The sequence below is a fragment of the Sorex araneus genome, chromosome X, assembly GCF_027595985.1.
Source record: "Sorex araneus isolate mSorAra2 chromosome X, mSorAra2.pri, whole genome shotgun sequence".
Taxonomy (NCBI): Eukaryota; Metazoa; Chordata; class Mammalia; order Eulipotyphla; family Soricidae; genus Sorex; species Sorex araneus.
This window is the reverse complement of record NC_073313.1, coordinates 156977971-156997974: the sequence shown is the minus strand read 5'-3', so window position 1 is coordinate 156997974 and position 20004 is coordinate 156977971. Positions and strand designations below refer to the sequence as shown.

At 66.3% G+C, this 20004-nt stretch overlaps 1 protein-coding gene across 2 annotated transcripts; it reads right to left on the bottom strand.

Moving 5' to 3' along the window:
* Window positions 1–3701: 3701 nt before the first annotated feature.
* ESPNL (espin like) lies at window positions 3702–19244 on the bottom strand. Of its 2 annotated transcripts, none has more exons than XM_055120698.1 (9): window positions 18951–19244; window positions 17890–18080; window positions 16473–16659; window positions 15602–15784; window positions 12446–12577; window positions 8238–8403; window positions 8185–8204; window positions 6616–6810; window positions 3702–5132 (listed from the first exon to the last, which is right to left on the bottom strand). In XM_055120698.1, exons 1-9 carry the CDS (start codon window positions 19242–19244, stop codon window positions 3702–3704), a joined length of 2799 nt encoding a protein of 932 aa, XP_054976673.1. The 2 variants fall into 2 exon arrangements, with proteins under 2 accessions (XP_054976673.1, XP_004620714.2); XM_004620657.2 differs by lacking the exon at window positions 8185–8204 and adding an exon at window positions 7311–7423 and having other exon boundaries at window positions 8289–8403.
* Between the last annotated feature and the right edge of the window lie 760 nt (window positions 19245–20004).

Here is a 20004-nt window from a genome sequence, read left to right as displayed (position 1 = left end):
GCTCATGCCAGAGCCCCTGGCCCAGTGTCCCCCTTGGGTGGGCCTCGCTCTCCAGGGCAGAACTGGGCTCCACAGAAAGAGGGTGAAGCCCAGTGAGCACCACTGAAGGTGGGAGCACCACGGCCAGGCACGCGTGAACCCCCACAGGAACAGCAGCAGCAAAGGGAGGTGGGGGCCCGTGCCAGTTGGGCTGACTCCTGCAGCATGCGGCCGGCCTCCAGAGCATCACTGATGTAGCCCCGGAGACCCCCAGGCTAAGCTCCCCAAAGCCGCTGGGTGTAGCTTGGGAGGCCCAAGGAAAGAAACGAAATAGCAAAATAACTGGGGGTGCTTTTGAAATCTGGGGTCAGTGGGGGCGGGAGAGTCTTTGGCGCAAAAGGGGAGTCAGAGGCAAGGGGTGCCAGGTGCCCACCAGGCTGGGGACGGGGACGCCGCCCTGGGGCTCCATCTCTTGCCTAGGCCGCCTTGGCCTCGGGATGCCTGGTGGCTCCAAGTCTTGGGTGTCAAAGACATGAAGAAATGGGGGCACCTAAAAATACCCGGAGCCCTCGCGCCTGGCTCCACGGGCTCCTGGTGGGCCGGCGGGGAGCCCTGGGCTGGGGAGAGGGGAAGCGAGGCCTGCGGGGAGCCCTGGGACAGGTCCCGGTGTCATGTCCCTCATGCCAATGTCCAGAGCAAAGTTCCAGCCGTGGGCCTGTGGGTCCGAGGGGAGATGCCCTGGGTCCAGCAGGGTCTTCCTCACTGGGGTTTGTTCCTAGGGACCCCAGAGGGAGGGCAGGGAGTTCTCAGAGCACAGACGGGCTCGGGCGGCCTCAGGTGACAGCCCTCACTCCTGGCCACGGGACATGACCCCAGGGGTCCTGAGAGCCGGGCCCAGCCAGGACACCACTGAGTGCCGAGGGCTTGTGTGGTAGCCCGTCAGCTCTCAGGATGGTGATGAGCCTCTAGCTGGGGGTCCGTCCCTGACTCTGCCCTGCCCTGGATTCAGCATCAGCCCCTGCGTGGGTGGTCTCGCTCCCCATGTCCTGGGGGCAGGAAAGGGCAAGCCCCGCCCCCGGCTGCAGACATGAGGTCAGAGCTTAGGGAGCTGGCATGGGCCCAGGGGACAAGGCGGCTGCCAGTCTGGGAAACGCGACCCAGGCCGGGGCCAGCTCGGCTGCTGGGTGCTGCCTTGGACAGCGATTGCTCACATCCCCCAGGTGCCCCACTCTGTCTCCTTGGGGTCTTGTGACCGCCATCGCGTTCCCCGCGCCCACCCTGCTCCCTCTGGCTCACATGTCTGCTGTGCACGCAGGGGATAGACGTGATGTCACCAGGGCGGCGGGAGTGGCGTCCAGGCACCTCTAGGGACGTGCAGGGTGTGTCCTTAGGGACCATGGCCCCAAGAGCATGTCACCGTGTGCCAACAAGGAGAGTGACAGCACCAAGTTTGGGAGTGGCCCACCCTCTGTGTTGCTTTACTTCTGCGGTGCTGGGGATGGAGCCCAGGGCCTCACATGTGTGCAGCTCGTGCTGTGCCGCTGAGCCACAGCCCGGCCTCCCTGCCGTGCTTGGCGACTCCTGATTTTATCAATCACTGTTCTGGCAGTGGCCACACCGTGGTGCTGGGGACCAAATCCAGACCTTCTGCCTGCCAGGGCTGCGTGTCTAGTTTGCGACCGCTTTTTGCCCCCCCCACCCCCGCCTCCTGTTCTGCCTGATACTTATCAGGAGGAGGGGGTGGGTGCACAAGGTTGGACACCCACCCCCAAGTTTCCCACATACCCAGGACAGAGGTTGGGGGTTTTGGTTGTGGTTGTGTTTTTTTTTTTGCTTTTTTGGGTCACACCTGACGATGCACAGGGGTTACTCCTGGCTCTGCACTCAGGAATTACCCCTGGCGGTGCTCAGGGGACCATATGGGATGCTGGGATTTGAACCCGGGTCGGCCGCGTGCAAGGCAAACGCCCTACCCGCTGTGCTATCTCTCCAGCCCCGTGGTTGTGTTTTTTTGGGCCACACCCAGGGGTGCTCAGGGGTATCTCCTGGTGGGGCCTGGGGGACCATCGGTGATGCCAGGGATGGGCCTGGGTAGGCTGTGTGCAAAGCCGGCGCCTTCCCCGCTATGCCGTGGCTCCGGCCCCAGGACACTTTCCCGGCTGGCATGTGAGAAAGCTCAGGGGTCCTCGCTGCAGCCTGTCCTGCCTGCCGGGCAGAGCCAGCGGGTGGGAGCACCCCTCCAGGCCCGGTGTGCTTCCCTGACTCCCCAGCTGCCTCAGCCCTGTCCACTGAAGGTTTCTGGGGCCTCACGGGGTCACTGGCTGCACGGAAACATCCACACATTTAGGATCTCATTTCCACAGCTCACGGCACTTCCGAGGCCTTGGTGTCCTGCCACCCTGTGGGGCGTGAGGCTGGGGGTAGGGCGGGGCTGGCTGAGCACCTGGGAGGGGGCACCCCTCACTGCCTCTGCTCGCGGCTGCAGGGACTCCCCCACATTTGTGATGCTGAGGGGATTGCTTTCCGATCCTTCGGTGCAGACTTCTACTTTGTGTTCTGCACCTAGTTAGGGGTCGCCGGGAGAGACCCCCCCTGGTCACCTCCCCACAGAGTGATGCAGGATGGCGCTGGGCTGATGGCGGCTCAGGGACACCAGCAGGCCCAGGAAATGCCGAGACCCACCCCTGCCGCTGGGGCGCTGCTACCCAGGACCCCAAGAGTCTGGACTGTCCTGGAACAAACAAGCTGACCAGGCCTGGGCAGGTGGGGTCTGGACGTGTCCCTGGAATCAGTCTGGAGGTCACTGGAGTCTCCCTGGCGTGTCTCCCTGAGGCCAAGGCAGCCCCTTCGGGCCCTGGACTGGCCTGTCCCAGGGGCCTAGGGCGTGAGGAGGCTCCAGTCCCTGCCCAGTGTCCCCAGTGCCCCACCAACAGCAGGGCCCTGAGCTTCCAGCTCCTTCTGTAGCCCCTGGCGCCCCCCAGCCGCCCTCAGACCCATTTCCTCCAGGCTCACTCGTGACTAGGGGAGGCCTTACCCATTCATCGGGGGGTTCCCGATAAACCAACCCAGCTTCCCCACAGGCCCCACACTAGGGTGGGCCCTGCACCCCACTCACACAGGGGGCGGGCCGAGGGTGGGGGTCCCACCCCACAAGTGTTAATTGGGGAGCAGAGCAGAGCTTAGGAATGGGAGTTTATTCAGCAAACGCACTTGGGGGGCTCTGCAGGGCATCTCCCCCCGCCACCCTGCCCTGCCCGCCGCCCCTCGGGAACCCGATTCTGCTCGTCCGGGGGCTCAGTGCCCAGAGGGTGCGGTGGGGACATGACATGAGCCCCCCCCCACCCCAAGGGAAGATTCTGGAACCCTCCTCCCCACGTGCCAGGGTGGGACACACCCTCCTGGCTGCCGTGTCACAGCTGGACACAGGTGTGGAGAGGTGAGGAGACATAGCCCAGACCGGCAGCGGGAGCAGTGGGTGGGTGGACGGTCGTCCAGGCCGCTCAGCGCTTGGGGGAGGCCCATGGGAGCACGACCCTGGGTAGGGGGTGGACGGTAAGGGGCTCCCTGCGGGCAGGCTGTGAGGTGGGGCTCCCCTGCGCCCCCGGGGTGAGGTGGACGCTGCTGCGTCAGTGAGACGCTGGGGGCGTGCCCAGGACGGGGCGGGGACAGGGGGGCGAGTGCGAGTGGCTAGGACGGAGAGGAGCGTCGGCGGGCAGGCGCCCTCACTCGGCGAAGCTGAACATCTCGGCCTCCTTCTCCTTCCAGAAGGTGAAGCTGCGGTCGATGTAGCCGCAGATGTCCTCGTCGGCGACGCTGCCCGGCCGCGGGGCGGGCGCTGGGGGCTCGGGGTCGGGGGCCGGCACTGGCACTGCAGCCAGCGGCAGCGGCCTGAGCCGGGTCAGGCCCGATTTGCGCCTGGGCTCTGGGTCCCAGGCGGGACGGTGGCCGGAGCCAAAGAAGCGGGCCTTGATGTCCTCGAAGCCGTCGGTCCAGGCGCGGCGGCCCGCGGCCACCTCGTCGGTCACGGCCTTGTGGAAGGCGCGGGCGGCCTCCCAGCCGTGGGCGCGCAGGTGCTCGAAGACCTCGAAGCAGAGCAGGTGCCGCGCCTTGCGCTCGGCGGCCGGCAGGTCGCACTCCAGCAGCTGGAAGTAGCCCAGCATGAAGAGGTCCAGCGTGAGGCTGTCGTAGGGCAGGGGCGCACCGTCCACGTGCGGCAGGAACTGCTCGGGGGACAGCGGGCCGCGGGGCCGCCGGCTCAGCCGCCGCAGCTGGCGCGCGGGCACGAGGGCGAGGATGGCCTTCCAGCTGCCCAGCAGGTGGGCGATGACGCCCCGCTGCTGCCGCAGGTGGCCGAGGCGCGGGCCCAGCGCGGGGGTATAGGCCGACTTGCGCCAGTGGCTGAGGAAGAGCAGCACGATGCGCTCCTTGCGCAGGCTGGCCAGCTCGGGGCCCGGCGCCGCGCCCGCCTCGGACGGCGCCTCCTCGCAGCTGATGCCGGAGTCGCTGGCCTCCTCGGTGTCCGCCGACCCGGGCCCCGCCGCCCGCGGCGCGCCCAGCCAGCAGCCGCGGGGGCACTGCCCGGGCCGGGCCCCCCGCTCACAGGAGCTGGCGTTCGGGGGGGAGGGGGGACCCGGCGCGCACTCGAAGTTGCCCCGCAGGGTGCGCACGGACACCCCGCTCTCCTGGATCTCCCGCTGAGCCGCGCTCCGGAGCGGGGCGGCCGGGGCCTCCCGGGGGGCCGGCTGCCCCTCGCCCTGCGCCAGCCCGTTCATGCCCCTCAGCAGCACGGTCAGGCTGCGGACCAGCCGGGCGATGTGGCTGCACCAGAAGGGCAGGGGCTGCCCACCGGGCGCGGCCTCGGGGGGCCCCTCGGCAGGGAGCTCCGGCCCGCCTGGCCGCGGCAGGAAGTGGCTGTTGACGGTGATGCGGACCAGGGGCGCGGGCAGCAGGGCCTGCAGCTCGGCCGCCAGCCGGCCCAGCTCGCCCTCGTATTCCTGGCAGCGCCGCCGCAGCTGCAGGCTGGCCACCTGCGCCTCCAGGTGCAGCAGGTCGTCCTCGGTCAGCAGCTCCCCGAAGGGGCCCAGGATGGCCCGGTGGGCCTGCGAGAACCGCCAGGACGCCTGCTCCGGGGGCCCCAGCCTGCCGCTCTCGTCCTGGGCATGGGAGGCCAGGTCAGGGCTGGCCCAGGGCCCGGGCACCCGCCCACCCCGCCCCCGCAAGGAGCACAGCACGGGCCGCGTCTCCCCTTACATAGGCGACAAGGTGCCCGGGATCCCCTCCTGATCCCCTCCTCTTCCCCGCGTTCCTGGCCCCCCCACCTCCCCCAGATCCCAGATCGGGGCCCAGCCCCTGCACAGCCCTTGCCCCAGCTGCTCTGGCACCAGCTCTCCAGTCCCACTGTCCTGGGGCTCGGGGAGCTGCTGTGCCTGCAGAGGGGGGCCCAGGTGGGATGAACTGATGCCCCCGTCTCCCGCCTCCCTCCATCCTTATCCCCCCACCCCCGTCCTCCCCACCTCCCTCCCTTTCTGAGTCCTCCTGGTGTCACTCTGCAGGGCTTCCCTGTGGGACAGGAGGCCCCAATGTGGACTTCTGTGTGCTGACCAGGCCAGGCGGGGCCGTCAGACCAGCTCTACGACACTGCCCAGGGACGGGACGGAAACAGTGTCCACTGATCTAATATGTGAGTTTCGCTTTTCGGCATTCAGAAAGCTACAGGGGCTGGAAACTACAAGGATGAGGGCGCTCGCCCCCACCCTGGTCTGCACCCCCGCCAGGAGCACCCCTGAGCAGACATGGGAGTAGGCCTTGAGCACCGCCCGGCTGGCCCCGAAACCAAGCCCAAAGCCGGTGCTGGCAGTGTCATCAGACCCGGACTGAAGTCCAGGGGAAGTGACCGCTTCTCTGCTCAGCTTCCCCAAGGCGACTCCGGACCTCACCCTGCCGTGGCCGGGTCACTGCCCTCGGCCGCCCCCGGACGGGCAGTCCACCCTGCAGGGCCTGGCTCAGCACACGCTGGCCCCGACCTCACCTGTCCCTCCCTGCCTCCCGGCCTCCCCAAGGCCCCTTCACCGCTGCCCCCGAGTCCTGAGGTTGAGCGAGGGCAGGGCTGGTCCCTGCGGCCAGGCGGGGCAGGAACCGCGCTGACCCGGACGAGCCCGCGGGGAGAGCCGCTGGGCAGACGGGCGGCCACCTGCTTCCGCCTGGCCCTGCCCCTGCTGCTCACCGTGCCTGCAGGGCTCTGCCCGAGGGGCCCAACTAAATCACGGCCCCTCTTCCCGCCCCAGCTTCCCAGGCCCCGCCCCTCCAAGGCCCCGCCCTCTCCCGACCCTTCCCTTCTGCTCCAGCCCCACCCTCCCAGGCCCCGCCCTCCCGCCCTAGCCCCGCCCCTCCAAGTCCCTCCCCCAGACTCCGCCCTCCTGCCCCAGACTCACCCTTCCCCTAAGCCCCGCCCCCTCCCTGGGCCCTCCCTCCTGCCCCAACCCTGCTTTCTCCCCAGGCTCCTCCCTCCTGCCCCAGCCCTGCTCTTTCCCCAGGCTCCACCTCTGCTCCAGCCCCGCCCCCTCATCAGGCTCCGCCCTCCTGTCTCAGCCCCGCCCCTTCCTCAGGCTCCGCCCCCTCCGCCCTGCAGGGTCCCACCTGGTCCTCTGGTGGTGGCTTTGAACCCAGTCGCGCCTGCAGCTTCCGGACCATCACCTGCCGCTTCCACTCGGGTATGGGCCGGCCCCGCTCGTCCTGCGTGGGCACCAGCCCGTCCAGGTCGCCCAAGGGTGACCCATCCAGCTGCAGCAAAGCCAAACCATCTGGGGCATCCCCGGCTGTGGTCTCCAGCCCCTGACCAAAGGCAGGAGGGTCACCAGGCCATACAGGTTCCTGGCTGGTGACCTGGGACGATGGGGAGCAGGGGGGACAGGGACCTGGGGTGTCTCCCTGGGGATCCAGGCATGGAGAGTTACTGGCCAGTGACCAGAAGGGATCCCCGCTTCTGGGCATGACCAGGAAGATGTGCCCAGAGCATGCCAGTGGCTGGAAGATTCCCTGGAAGTTCTGAGCTGCAGGACTTGTCTGAGCCTTTAAGGCAGAGCACAGTCTGAGCTCTGAGTGTGCTCCTTGTCCTCCTGGTGAGCTCCAGGGCAGCTTGAGGGTGGGGGTGAGGGGCTGGGCCTCAGGGACTCGGGTCAGAGAGGGGTCCCTGTCTGCTCCCACCTCCTCACAGCTGAGTCCACTGCAGAGAAGGCCCTGGGCAGCGGCCTGCATTCCCGGAGGCCAGCCTGCGGAGGCCCTGGCTGGGACGGCTGGTCAGGGTCCTGCAGAGGGCCTGGGAGGGGGCTCACCGTGGTGACCACTGAAGCAGCAGCGGGGACCCTTGGGGACGCGTCTTCAGCCGCCTGCGCACTGGGGACCGGCTGGTCAGGCTGGGCGGGCCAGGCCGGGCTGAGCGACGAGGCTGCAGCAGGAGAGAAGGCGGGATCAGACCCTGCCCCAGGGCGGCCCTACAGTGTTGGTGGGGTGTCCCCCCACTCCGGTCCCTTCCCCAGTGCCCTCCTGGCCCACCCACACTCCAGGGAGCTCAGAACGGCCTGGAGTTCGAGATCTGAACCAGTGCCACCCCTCAGGACCAGAATGGTTCCTTCCCCACACACACACACGCACACACACGCACACCCCAGGTCCGTGTCCTGCATCTCACACAGTCACATTCATACTCTCCAACATACAGCCACACACACACAAACACATGACACCCACTTACACACTTTAATGCCCAGTCCTACTCACTCATGCTTATACCATCTGACACACACACCTGCTTACACATACACGCCCGTGCACATACAGCCGCAAGCACACACTCCCACACTCACGCACCCACTCTCACACACTCATGATTTATCTTGGGACCAGCTGAGGTCACACAGCAGGATCAGGGCCAGAGCTGGAGGGCTCCAAGGTGACAGAGCCCCCAAGGCCAGACAGGAGTTGTGATAGAAACTTCTAGAAAAGTTCATCCTCACTTCATCTATTTTTGGTTTGGGGGGTCACACCCCGTGGTGCTCCTGGGTCTGTGCAGATCCTGGAGGGGGTTGGGGTACCATACGTGGTGCCAGGGATGGGCCCAGGCCAGCCTGTTCCCAGCATGTGCCCCGCCGATGTCCACGTGTCTATGCCCCTCACTCCACTTTAAAAGGCTGCAACACTGAGGAGAACCTGCAAGGCGGAGGGTGTCGCTTCCCAGGGCCCAGCGCTGCTGCCCAGAAGACTCAGGCCGAGGCCAGCCCACTCCCGGGTCAGCGTCCCCGATGGGTACTCACGGGTGGGGCCCCTGAGACCGGCACCCCCACTCTTCTCATCTTCCGGGGCCTGCCGGGCGGCCAAGAGCGGCGGAGGGGGGAAGGGCGGCGGCGGGGGCGCCATCAGCAGCGGGCCCTGGGGCGGACAAGAGCGAAGCTCAGTGGGCAGGACAGAAGCTGCCCACGCTCGGGGGCGTCCAGAGGCCAGCCCGGCCGGCCCGCGGTCAGGGACTCCCAGACAGGGCAGCCGGGGGCTGTGCGTCAGGGCCCAGCTTATCTCCCACGTCACTGGAGTGACCAGGGCGCCGGGAAGAGGCCGGAGACCTGGCCAGGAGGTACCACTCACTGTGCCCCCAGCGCCAGCAGCTCCGCGGGCATCTCAGGTCTGGCTCGCAGGCGCCCTCTGGAGGCAGGGCGGGCCGGGGTGAGGGCGGGACAGGCACAAAGGGCCTGGGGTGCTGGGTGAGGATGGCGGGTCGTTCTGGCTGAGGTGCTGGGTTTAGGTTTGGGTGAGGGCCCTGGCCTCGAGCCTGGTGTCTGCCCTGTGTCCACCCGTAGGCGCCCTCCCGTCCCCAGCTTCTGTGCTGAGCGACGCTGGGGCTGAGGGGTCTCAGAGGGGAGGGGTCCCCAGCACAGAGTGAAACCACAGTTAACTTGGGGCTTCCCAGCCCACGTCGCATCCACTCACACACAGGGCACCCACAGGGCACCTTTGAGCCCCACCAGGAAGCACCAGGCTGGCACCTTCCCTGGGGATGGGCCCACATGGCCAGACCCAGAGACCCAGAGCTGGGGTTCTGGGACCCCCACTCCCCCCCACAGCCGGCCCCGTCAGGGAGGCCCCCATGGCAACCCTCTCTGCATCCCTCCCGGCACCCCCGAGCCAACCTGCTCAGAGCGGGCAGCCGGCTGGCGGGCACCAGGCTTCTCCTGACACCCCGGCTCCAGTCTCTGGGGCAGGCCTCCAGCGGAAGGCGGAGGGGGGCATGGCCCCGGGTCCCCAGCTGGGCCCTGGCGAGTGTCCTGGTGCTGGCACTGCCTGGCGCTGCCCCTCACTCTGCCCCAGGAGGTGCCAATGGCTCTGTCTGCCGAGATGCTCACGGGGCAGCTGCGGCACAAGCCTGAGCCCCTCGGGGGTCCCTGCTCGGCCAGAGGGCAGCCCTGCCCACCTGGCAAGGAGGCCATACCTCCCCTCAGCCTGGGGGTGTCCACTGACCCTGTCCTAGACCCTCGGCAGATTGCCGCCTGCGCCCAGGTACCTCTCTCCTGCTTGCGGGTCCAGGCGAGTGTGGGGTCCCAGCCCAGAGCGGCCGCCCCGGGAGAGGCTCATGAATAACTGAAGTGGTGTTGGGTGGCCGAGGGCGGGTGGGGTGTGGGATTCCTTACCCTGTACCTTAGCTCCCCCAGAGCAGGGTCTGGGGGCACAGCAGGGGGCCGGGGGAGATTCCCAGGTCAGGAGTCAGCAACCGCCAGGCCAGGGGCCCAGCCCTGCCTCCTGCTGCCCCCACAGCCCCCCGGTCCTGCCCCCAGCTCAGGCAACAGCAGGAGGACGGGGCAGGTGGTCTGGGGGCCGGGGGCTCCACGTGGAGGCTCTGCCCGGCCATTCTCAGGAACCAGAGGGGCAGGTGGGCCTCCGTGCTCCCCAGGGACTGGACACGCTGTGCTGAGACTGGGGGGCATGGGGACCCCAAAGCACTGCTGGCTTCACGCCCATGGCTTAGGTGGCATTGGCGGGGACTCAGACCCAGCCCGTGGCTTCTCTCCTGCTGACAGCGCGGGCAGCTCACGGGGGCACCGGCCGCCCTGCACACGGGGCCTCGCCGTCACCTCTGGCGCTGCAGCTCCTGGGGGCGGGGAGAGCCCTGTGCCCTGGTTCGGGCCCTGTGAGGTCTCGGGAGGCAGCGCCCGGGGTCCCGGCAGGCCTGTGCGTGTCTGGGGAGAGATTTGAGCAGTGGCCATGCATTATGCATGGGGACAGCCGCGGGAGCTCTGGGTTACGGCCTGGGATGCACCCGCCACCAAATCATGGCCACGGCGGGCTGCGGCCTCCACCGCATCTGAGATTCAGGGGCTGCTCAGCGGGGGCCTCGCTTCCCGTAGGGAAAGGGGTGCTCAGTGTACACTCCCGTTAGGTCTCGCAAGGCTCCAAGACCCCCTTACACATGGAACACTGAGACTCGGGTTGCTAGAACCGGCCACCCTTAGGGCGGGGGTGGGGGGCGCCCTAGGACAGAGGCAGAAGCGGGTGCCGTTGTGGGGAGGGGCGCGGCCCGCCAGACGGCTCGGGATTGCGTTTCCATCAATATTGCAGCAGCCTCCCCCGCCCCCCGCGGCCAGCCCGGCCTGCAGCTGCCACCTGCCCTCCTGTGGGGGCCGAGCCCAGCAGGGTCACACCATCACCCCTGAGCCCGGAGCCAGACTGTGACCCTGATCCGCTCTCCCCGGAGGGTCATGGTGGGCGCCCCCAGAGGCAGAGGCAGGGGCGTGGGCAGGCTGGACATGGCAGCTGGGGGGTGGGCACCTCCGGACGGGGGAGACGCCGTGATGGGTCCTTTGTGCCCAAACCCCTTTCCTGGAAGAGCTGGCGGAGCGGCTGGCAGTGGTGGCCTGGAGCGAGGGAGCACTGACAGGGATCACTGTAGCTGCCACACCAGAGACCACCCAGGACCTGAGGGATTTCGGTGGCCAGGTCCACATGGCAGCTACTGTGAGGTAATGTCCACCCACCAGGTCCCGGCAAGAAGCAGCAACCTCCGACGCCCGCCACGGAGCACCAGGCCCTGAGTCCCCACACAGCACACCAGGCCCAGAGACATGCTGGCAGGGGGGATGGAGCCAGTTGGCTATTCCCTGAGTGTCCCGTCGCTGTGCTCAGGAACTGAACCCTGAGCTGCCTGTGTGTGACAGCGACTCGTGCCTGGGGACAGTCCTGTGCCCATCCATTACCCCCACGTCTTTCCACAAAGGCTGGTGCCTTTTGTGTGGGGACAGCCCAGGAGGGGGACTGTGTCTTCACCCACCAAGGCAGCTCAGACACACGGACCCCAAGAGGCCACACAGGGAGGGATGGGGCTGACCTGCTCCCTCGCCAGGCCCCCCCTGGGACTGGGGTTCTCCTGTCTCAGTGGCACCAGAACGACCCCTGGATAGAGTCAAACACAAGCCCTGAGATGTTCCCTGTGACAGTCCTGTCTTATCCCTGTCATATCCCATTATGTCCTTGTCATAGTTCTGTCAGATTCTTATTACATAGCTGTCACATTCCTGACGTAGTCCAGTCACATTCTAGTCATCCCTGTCAATCCATCACAGTGCGATCATATACTTCATATCCCTGTCACAGTCCAGTCCTATTCCTGTCATAGTCCAATCACATCCATGTCACATCCCTGTCATAGTCCAGTCCTATCCCTGACATTTCCCTGTCACATCCCTGTTGTACCCTTGTCATATTCCAGTCACAGCCCTGTCACATCCCTGTTACAGTCCAGTCACAGTCCAGTCATATCTCTGTCACAGTCCAGTCATATTACTGTCAGTCTAGTCAGAGGCCTGTCACATCCCTGTCACATCCCTGACATATTCCTGTCACATCCTTGTTTTATTCTTGTCACAGTCCAATCATATCACTGGCATATCCCTGTCTCATCCCTGTCACATCCCTGTTATAGTCCAGTCACATTCCTGTCAAGTCCCTGTGATAGTCCAGTTATATCCCTGTCATGTCCCTGTCACATTCCTGCCATATCTTTATCACAGTCCAGTTATAGCCCTGTCACATCCCTGTCACAGTCTAGTCACAATCCGGTTATATCCCTGTCACAGTCTAGTTATAGCCCTGTCACTTTCCTGTCATAAATCTGACATATCCCTGTCAGCTCAGTTACAGTCCTGTCACATATCTGTCACATCCCTGTCATATCCTAGTCACAATCCAGTCATAGCCCTATCAAATTTCTGTCATATTCCTGTCACATCCCTGTCATATCCTTGGCATAGTTCAGTCACATCCTTGGCATATTCCTGTCATATCCCTGTCAGAGTCCAGTCACAGCCTTGTCACATCCCTGTCACACTCCTGACAGTGCCCTATTGTGGTCCTATCACAGTAGCCTCACACAGTGTCCCCATTGTGGCCAGAGCCCTGAGCAGAGGGTGTCGCCATGCCACGGGCTTACCGGCAGGGCTGTGTCCCGCAGGAACTGGGCGCAGTCCTGGTGTCCATGATACTCTGCCAGGTCAGCTGCCATGTAGCCATCCTCGTCCCGCAGGGAGGGGTCCACATGGTGGGACACCAGGGTCTGGCAGCACTGCGGTGAAGGGCACATGAGAACCACTGAGGCCCGGCCCTGCCCTGGCCTCGCCCTCACACATGCTGGTGCTGGGCCGTGCTCAGCCGCCCCGCAGCCCCAACCACAGGTGGAAACTGAGGCCCCGGAGCACTCCCATGGCCTGGGTGTGGGAACTGGGGCACCAGGCTGAGAGCATGCGCAGGGCTCAGCTGCCAGGTCAGTGGGACAGGGGGACTCCGGCCTGGACTCGCCCTGTAGCCCGAGCCCCGGGCTGGACACTCAGAGGCGTCTCCGTTTTCACAGCCCGCAGGAGGTGCCTCGAAAGCGATCAGGAAAGCACAGACGGCGCGGGCAGGCGGGGCCGGGGAGGGCCTGTGGCGACAGAGAGGGCCTGTGGCGACAGAGAGGGCCTGGGCGACAGAGAGTGCCGACTGCCCGCGAGCCCCACTCTACCCAGCCGCGACGAGCTTCCGGGTGGAGGGGGCAGAGCTGCGTGGCGGGGTCAGGGTTCCGGGCTCTGACAGGAGAGGACCCAGAGCGAGGCCCCAGCTCTCTCCGGCTGACAGAGCGTTTGCGGCACCAACTGCACAAACCAGACCCGCCCGGGCCACCTCCCAGGCCGCACCCTCGGCCTCCAGGGGTCCTGGCGGAACCCCACCTGGGCAGAAAGGAGTGATCTGATCACTGTGCTGCCTGTCCAGGAACACAGCCTCGTGGTCACCTGCCCGGTGGCCGTGTTCTGTGAGAGGAGGGGCGAGGGACGCCCCCGCGGGCTCCCCTCCACAACGCCCGGGTCCCACAGCGCATGCCGGCACTCTCACTCCTAAAACCAACGCTGCGGTGGTGGTAGCCTGGCGCGCGGCCTCAAGATACAGCGGGGGGCCGCCACTGTGGGCGCTTGCCTTGCAGGTGGCCAGTACAGGTCCGGTCTCTGGCACCCCCTGGGTCACCCAGGCCCCGCCAGGAGTGGGCCCTGGGCACCGCCAGGTGTAGCCCACAAACAAGCAAAGAAACCCCAAAGCTGCAGCTGACCCGCCCCGGGTGTCTGGGAACAGGTGTCGGAGCTGGCGTTGGTGAGCCCGGCAGAGCCGTCAGCGGGTCAGCAGAGCCTGGGGAGGGGACCGAGCTTGCTGGGCCGTGACAGTGTCTCATGGGCTGCTCACGTGGTCTCCAAGGCTGGCCAGCAGCAGCTCTCAGAGCCCAAATCCAGTGACCTTCGAGCCGGCGGCTGCAGCCCCTCTGCTCCGAGGCCCGGGCTTCCTACGCTGCAGACACCTGGTCCCCCAGTCCCCACTAGGAGGCATTTCTCTCGCCCCCATTTAGGGGGTCCACATCTGGTAATGCTCAGGGGTTATTCCTCGCTTTGTGCTCAGGAATCACTCCTGGTAGTGCTTGGGGGACCCGGTGGGGTGCCGGGGGTCAAACCCAGGCCCGCCACGTGGAAGGCCAGTGTCCTGCACGCGGTACCATTGCTCCCGCCCCAAGGCCCTGTTATTTTTAAAAAAAAATTTTTTTTTGCTTCTTTGCTTTTGGGTGGAGGCCCATCTGGTGATGCTCAAGGGTTACTCCTTGCCCCGGGGTGATGCTCAGGGATCACTCTTGGTGGGCTCAGGGGACCCTAGAGGGCACGGGATCAACCTGGGTCGGCCGTGTGCAAAGCAAGCTCCTTATCCACTCCGCTCTCTCCAGCCCAAAATTTAAAATAACTTCGGGCCTCATGGCCTGCGTGATAGCACAGCAGGTAGGGCGCTTGCCTTGCATGTGACAGACCCGAATTTGATCCCCAGCACCCCATAGGGTCCCCCGAGCCCACCCAGAGTGACTCCTGAGCCCTGAGCACCACTGGGTGTGGCTCACAAAACAAAACAAACAGAATGTTTGGGTCATACCCATTGGGACCCGGGTGCCTCTCCTGGCTCTGTGCTCAGGACTCCCTCCTGGCGCGACAGGGGTGGGGGCTGTATGGGATGGCAGGGACCAACCCTCGGCTGGCCATGTGCAGGGTAAAAGCCCCATCTCAGTATCCCTCTGGCTCCGCACCTAAGAACATTCTTTTTCTTTCTCTTTTTAAAGTTTTGGGGCTACATCAGGGTTACTCCTGGCTCTGCGCTCAGCAGCTACTGCTGACGGTGCTTGGGGAACATGGATGCCCGGGACTGAACCCGGCCGGCCGTGTGCCAGGCAAGCGCCCTCCTGCTATTGCTCCGGCCCCCTGAGGACAGTCCTGAGTGACTGCAGGTGTGGGGCCTCCTGAGCGCACCTGTGTGGAGGCCGCACCTGGGCTGGGGGGAGGCGCTGTGGGTGGGATGGCCCCGGGCTCCCTCACACTCGTCAGCTCTGCCCTCTGGGATCTTGGAGACGCCCTGCGGCCAAGCATGCATGAGTACCGCCACCAGACGAGTGGCTCCCTGAGCACTGGCGAGTGCTCAGAGAGCAGAGCTGAGTGGCTGCACCTGGCGGGCAAGTGTGCAAACACTCACCCTAAGGAGTGAGCACCAAGTGTGCAAGACCCCAGCAAGCCCGCAGCCGAGCTCCACACACCAGCGTGAGTACAGACCCCAGTCCGCAGGACAGCATGCCTCGGAGGACAGGAAGGACCCTGGGGCTCCTCCAAGGGGCTGACACCCGCCCACCAAGTCACATGCACCGTCCCTCTCCGCCTTGCTGCAGTCTCCACCAGCCTTGCTGGGCCGTTCTGACAGCCCTGAGGTGGGGGCCGTGGGGTGGGCGCAGCACGTGCCTCACGGGGGCAAAAGGGTGGGCGGGGCAGGAGAAGCCCCTCCCCTGATCCAGCTTCACCTCTGCAGGACGGCTGGGGGGGCGGTGTCCTGCAGGGGGGCTGAGCCTTGTATCCTTGGGGACCATCCAAGCCCAGCCCCTCTGGGCTCTGACCGGGAGAGCCCCCAAGTTTACTGAGGGGTCAACATCAGGCCCCTTGGGGTCAGTCTGGGAGGACAGTCCAGCCTGAACCCCAGGAGAGCGGGCCATGGGGGCGGGGCCCGGTCAGTCAGGGCAGTGCCCATCTCCAGAGGGGCCCCTTACCTCCAGGTGCCCATTCTCTGCCGCGTCGTGGAGGGGGGTCCCGCCCCACGAGTCTCTCACGATGGGGGCGCCCATCAGGAGCAGCCGGTCCAGGATGGGGGTGTGGCCGCCCCGGGCAGCGAAGTGCAGGGCCGTGGCCCCCTCATTGTCCTGCGCTGCCAGCCCCGCCTCTGTGAAGGTGACCTGGGGAGAGGCAGAGAGTGACACGGCCATCACGACACATGTTGCCCAGCCCCGGGCTCCCTCGGGCAGTGCTCAGGCCTCAGTGCCCGAGGCCCAAGGGTGAGGCGGGCGGGCCCAGCAGAGCTCTGGGGCTGTGCGGTGCTGAAATCAAACCTGCTCAGACAAGCGCTGTCCCCTGTCCCTCATCCCCAACCTCAACCTCCCTCCACGGTCAGTGACAACCTTGGCCGGCACTTGGACCCAGACCAGGGGCTGTTGATGGGGTCGGGGGACGCTCACCTTTGACCCAGGAACACAGACAGGTGATGCCAGGGATAAGTGGCTGGACCTGCCCCCCAGCCCGGGCAGGCCTGGCTCTCAGGTGAGTTAATGAGACCTGGAGGTAGGGACCCCGAAAGGCGCAGACCTTCCCCGTCCACTTGGCCCCGCCCCTCCCCGCCCATTGCCCAACCACACCCACTCCCACGCCCATTTCCCTGCCCACTATCCAACCCCGCCCCGCCCACCAACACACCACACCCACCGACACGCCCACTGCCCCGCCTCATGGCCCGCCCACCGACACGCCACCTCTACTTACACGCCCACTTCCCCGCCCCTCCCCACTTGCTGCCCAATCACGCCAGTTGCCACGCCCATCTCCCCGCCCACTGCTCCGCCCCCGGAAGGCCCCGCCCCGGCCTCTTACCAGCCACACGACCAGGGAGTAGTGGCCGCGGGCGGCCGCGGCGTGCAGCGCGCTCATGCCGTCCAGGGCGCGCAGGTGCACGTCGGCCCCGCAGTCCTTCACCAGGAACTGCGCCAGATGCAGATGGCCCTCCTGGCAGGCCAGGTAGAGCGGGGAGGCGCCGCTGCGCGTGCGCCGGTTCACGCCGCTGCGGGGAGGAGAGGTCCAGGCTCAGAGGGGCTGGTCCGTCCTTGGGGTGGCGCTGCCCTACCCAGGCCCAGATCGAAGGGTGTTTGCGCCCCCTCTTCCAACTGAGAGGCTCCCGCGGCCCCGGTGGCATTGCTTAGGTAGAGCACTGCGCAAGGGACATGGGAGCCACGCGCAGCACCAACTCCTAGTGTGGCGGGTGGGTGGCGCCGGGGCTCCCCGGCCAGGGGCGTCTAGTATGGGGCTCTGCAGTGAGTGACCCCCAGAGCCCAGCTGCTCTGTGATGGGACCTCAGTGAGCTGGGTGCAGCCTCTCCAGCCCCCAGTATAAGCCCCCTCTGCAGAGCGAGGTCAGAATCTTCCGTGCTCTTGGGGTCCTGGAGGGCCGGACAGGACGAATTTTAGGACCAGTGGGGGCAGGGCCGATCCCTTCCCCAACGCTGACCCCTCGCCAGGGACCAGACATCTCCTCTGGCTCCAGAGGTTGGTGCCAGGCGGGAACTAGGGGTGTTTCCCTTTAGTACCTGTATGTATGATGTGAGTGCATGTATTTGTCTGTGCACATGTGTGCATGTATGTCTGCATGTGTGTATGTGTCTGCATGTGTGCATGTATATGTCTGCATGTGTGTGCATGTATGTGTCTGTGCACATGTGTACACATATGAGTGTATGTGCATGTGCCTCTGGGCTTTCCGATGCTAAAAGCTATCATGGATTGTGTGAGCAGCTATAAGGGGCGTGAGCGGCTCCTGGAGGGGGTGCAGGGCCAGGGCCTGGGGTAGGCACGGGGAGGCACTGGCCTGGGTGCACCCCGAGTCTCCAGCCAGGTCCACGGCTGGGAGGCCACGTGCATGGCGTTGAGACTGGCCGTCACTGCACCCCTTGACCCTTGATGCCAGGAGAGGGGGCGCCCACCGTGGGGAAGGGATTTGGGCCACCGCCTGCTTCTGGCCTGGTCTGCCCCTCCCGCCCTACTCTCTACCTGCGGGCGGGTGGGCACCGGGCACCCCCACAGGGCACGTTCCTACTTGAGGGAACTCAGCCCCTGTCCACACGCCGCCAACGGGCTCTCAGGCCTGATTCGCTGTTCGCTGAGTGAGGCCCCGATGTCCAGGGCCGTCCACCTGCTCGCTGCTCTGCACGGCCAGACCCTGCACCCAGCTCACACCCGTGCCCCCTCAGTCCCGCCATGGGACCTGCCCTCTCCGCTCCCGGCCCGGGTCCCCTCACCTGTCGTGGGCGGCCGCCAGGAGCTTGAGGCAGGTGAGGTCCCCGCTGACGGCCGCGTGGTGCAGGGGCAGGGCCCCCTCCAGGGTCTCCAGAGTGGCCGCGTGGCCCTCCCGGAGCAGCCACTCCACCAGGGCCGGGTGTCCGAAGCGGGCGGCCAGGTGCAGTGGGGACACGCCCGAGGCGTCCTGGTCCTGTGGAGCAGCAGGCCATGGGGCGCAGGGTGGGGGGCCTACTGGCCTCCTGAGCCCCCTTCCCATCCCCACCCCCTGCCCACACCATGGCCCAGGACACTCCCCACAGGGCACTGCCTGCAGCTCCGGGGAGCGTGTCAGGCACCCCAGGGACCCGGTGTGCACGGGGACATGCCGGCCACCAGCCTGCCTGCTCTTGGGCATACTGGCCACTGGCTCTGCCTGCCATGGGGCGGGGAGGGGGCAGCCCAGGACAACGGCTGAGCCCGTCACGCCTGGGAGCCCGGGCGTCTTGTTGGCCCCATCCGACTTGACGGGGTGGATGAGAGTAACAGCTTGAGGCCCTCGGTCCCCACAGCCCTGAGCACTGGGAAGGAGCAAAGTCCCTTCCCGCGGACCTGTCCCTGCCACTGACCCCGCAGCGAGGGGACCCCAGGATGCCCTTAGCTGGAGCCCTGGGTTACAAAACATGACCAGAACCTCAGCTGGACACGCGGCAGGGAGCAGGTGCCCCTAGCAGCTCTGGGCTGGCACTGGGGGTCCCAGGTGGCCCCAGAGTTGGTCTTGGGTTTTGAGAATCTCAGGTGGGTTTGGGGTGTTAGGACAGGCTGGACAGTGCTGTGGGGTTTGCCTGGCCAGTTCCACCTGGCTCGGGCCTGCACCCACTTCCCAGGGTGCTGAAGACCCCACATCCCACCCCTGCACTGTCTCCCGTGCAGGCCCCAGCCCCTCCCCTGCAGACCACAGTCCCCGCCCCAAGTCTCAGCTCCCTCCCCTGGCCTCAACCCCCTCCCCTGGCTCAGCCCCTCCCCTGCAGACCACAGCCCCTACCCCAAGCCTCAGCCCCCTCCCCTGGCCTCAGCCCCTCACCTGCAGGCCGCAGCCCCCCTCGCGCACCAGCCATTGTAGCTCCGTGAGGCCACCCGTGGCCGCGGCGTCGTGGGCTGGGGTGGCCCCGTTGCAGGCCTGCTGGTTGCCGGGCAGCCCGGCCCGCTGCACCAGAAACTGGACGCAGGCCAGGTGGCCGGCGCGGGCGGCGTGGTGCACTAGGCCGGCCCCCAGGGTGTCGGTGATGCCGGGCCGCAGGACACCGGCCTCCAGCAGCCGCTCCAGCGTGGCCAGGTCCCCATCCTTGGCGGCGGCCAGTGCCCGCTGCTCCGCCATGCTCGGGCCTCGGCCGCCGTGTGTGGCCCGCCCGCCCGGCCTCTGGGCTCAGTGGCGCAGCGCGGGCTCCAGTTACCTGATAAGGCTGCGGGCAGATGGGAGGCGGCGGGCGGGCGGGCGGGCGCCCAGCCTGGCGGCTCTGCTGGTCTCCGTGTGCCGCTGCGGTGGGCGCTGGCCAGGCTGGACCCGCCTCTCCTGAGGGGACAGGGCGGGCGGGCGGACGGACGACGTGTCGGGGCCCCCACGGGTGTCGTCACCCACATTCTTGCCGGGAAGTGGCGCTCCAGCCTCTCCCGACCGCGCCTCCCCACAGGACTCCATCCTGGCCCCGGGAGCACTGTGGGGTGCTGGTGCACCCCCCGTCCACGCTGAAGCCCACCCCAGACGCTGCAGTGTGCGGGGACAGGGCTCCGTGGACACGAGCAGCACAGGGCGCTCTGGCGGAGCTCAGGGGCCACAGGACGGGCTCCGTGGTCGCAGTGGGAGGGCCCCGTGTCCGCGGGCACCAGCCCGCTGTCCAGATAGCTGTGTGGGGGGCCTCGTTCCCCCTGCAGCAGCAGAACCACACCCAGCAGTGCTCAGGAGTCACTCCTGGTGGTGTGTGAGTTGGCCACGTGCAAGGCCAGCGCTCTCCCCCAGCTGGAACTTTTTTAAATTTTTATTTGTATAAAGTCATTCAGGATTTATTACACTCCACATTCCAACACCAACCCCACCACCATCACATCTCCCCACCACCATTATTTCCCATTTTCCTGAC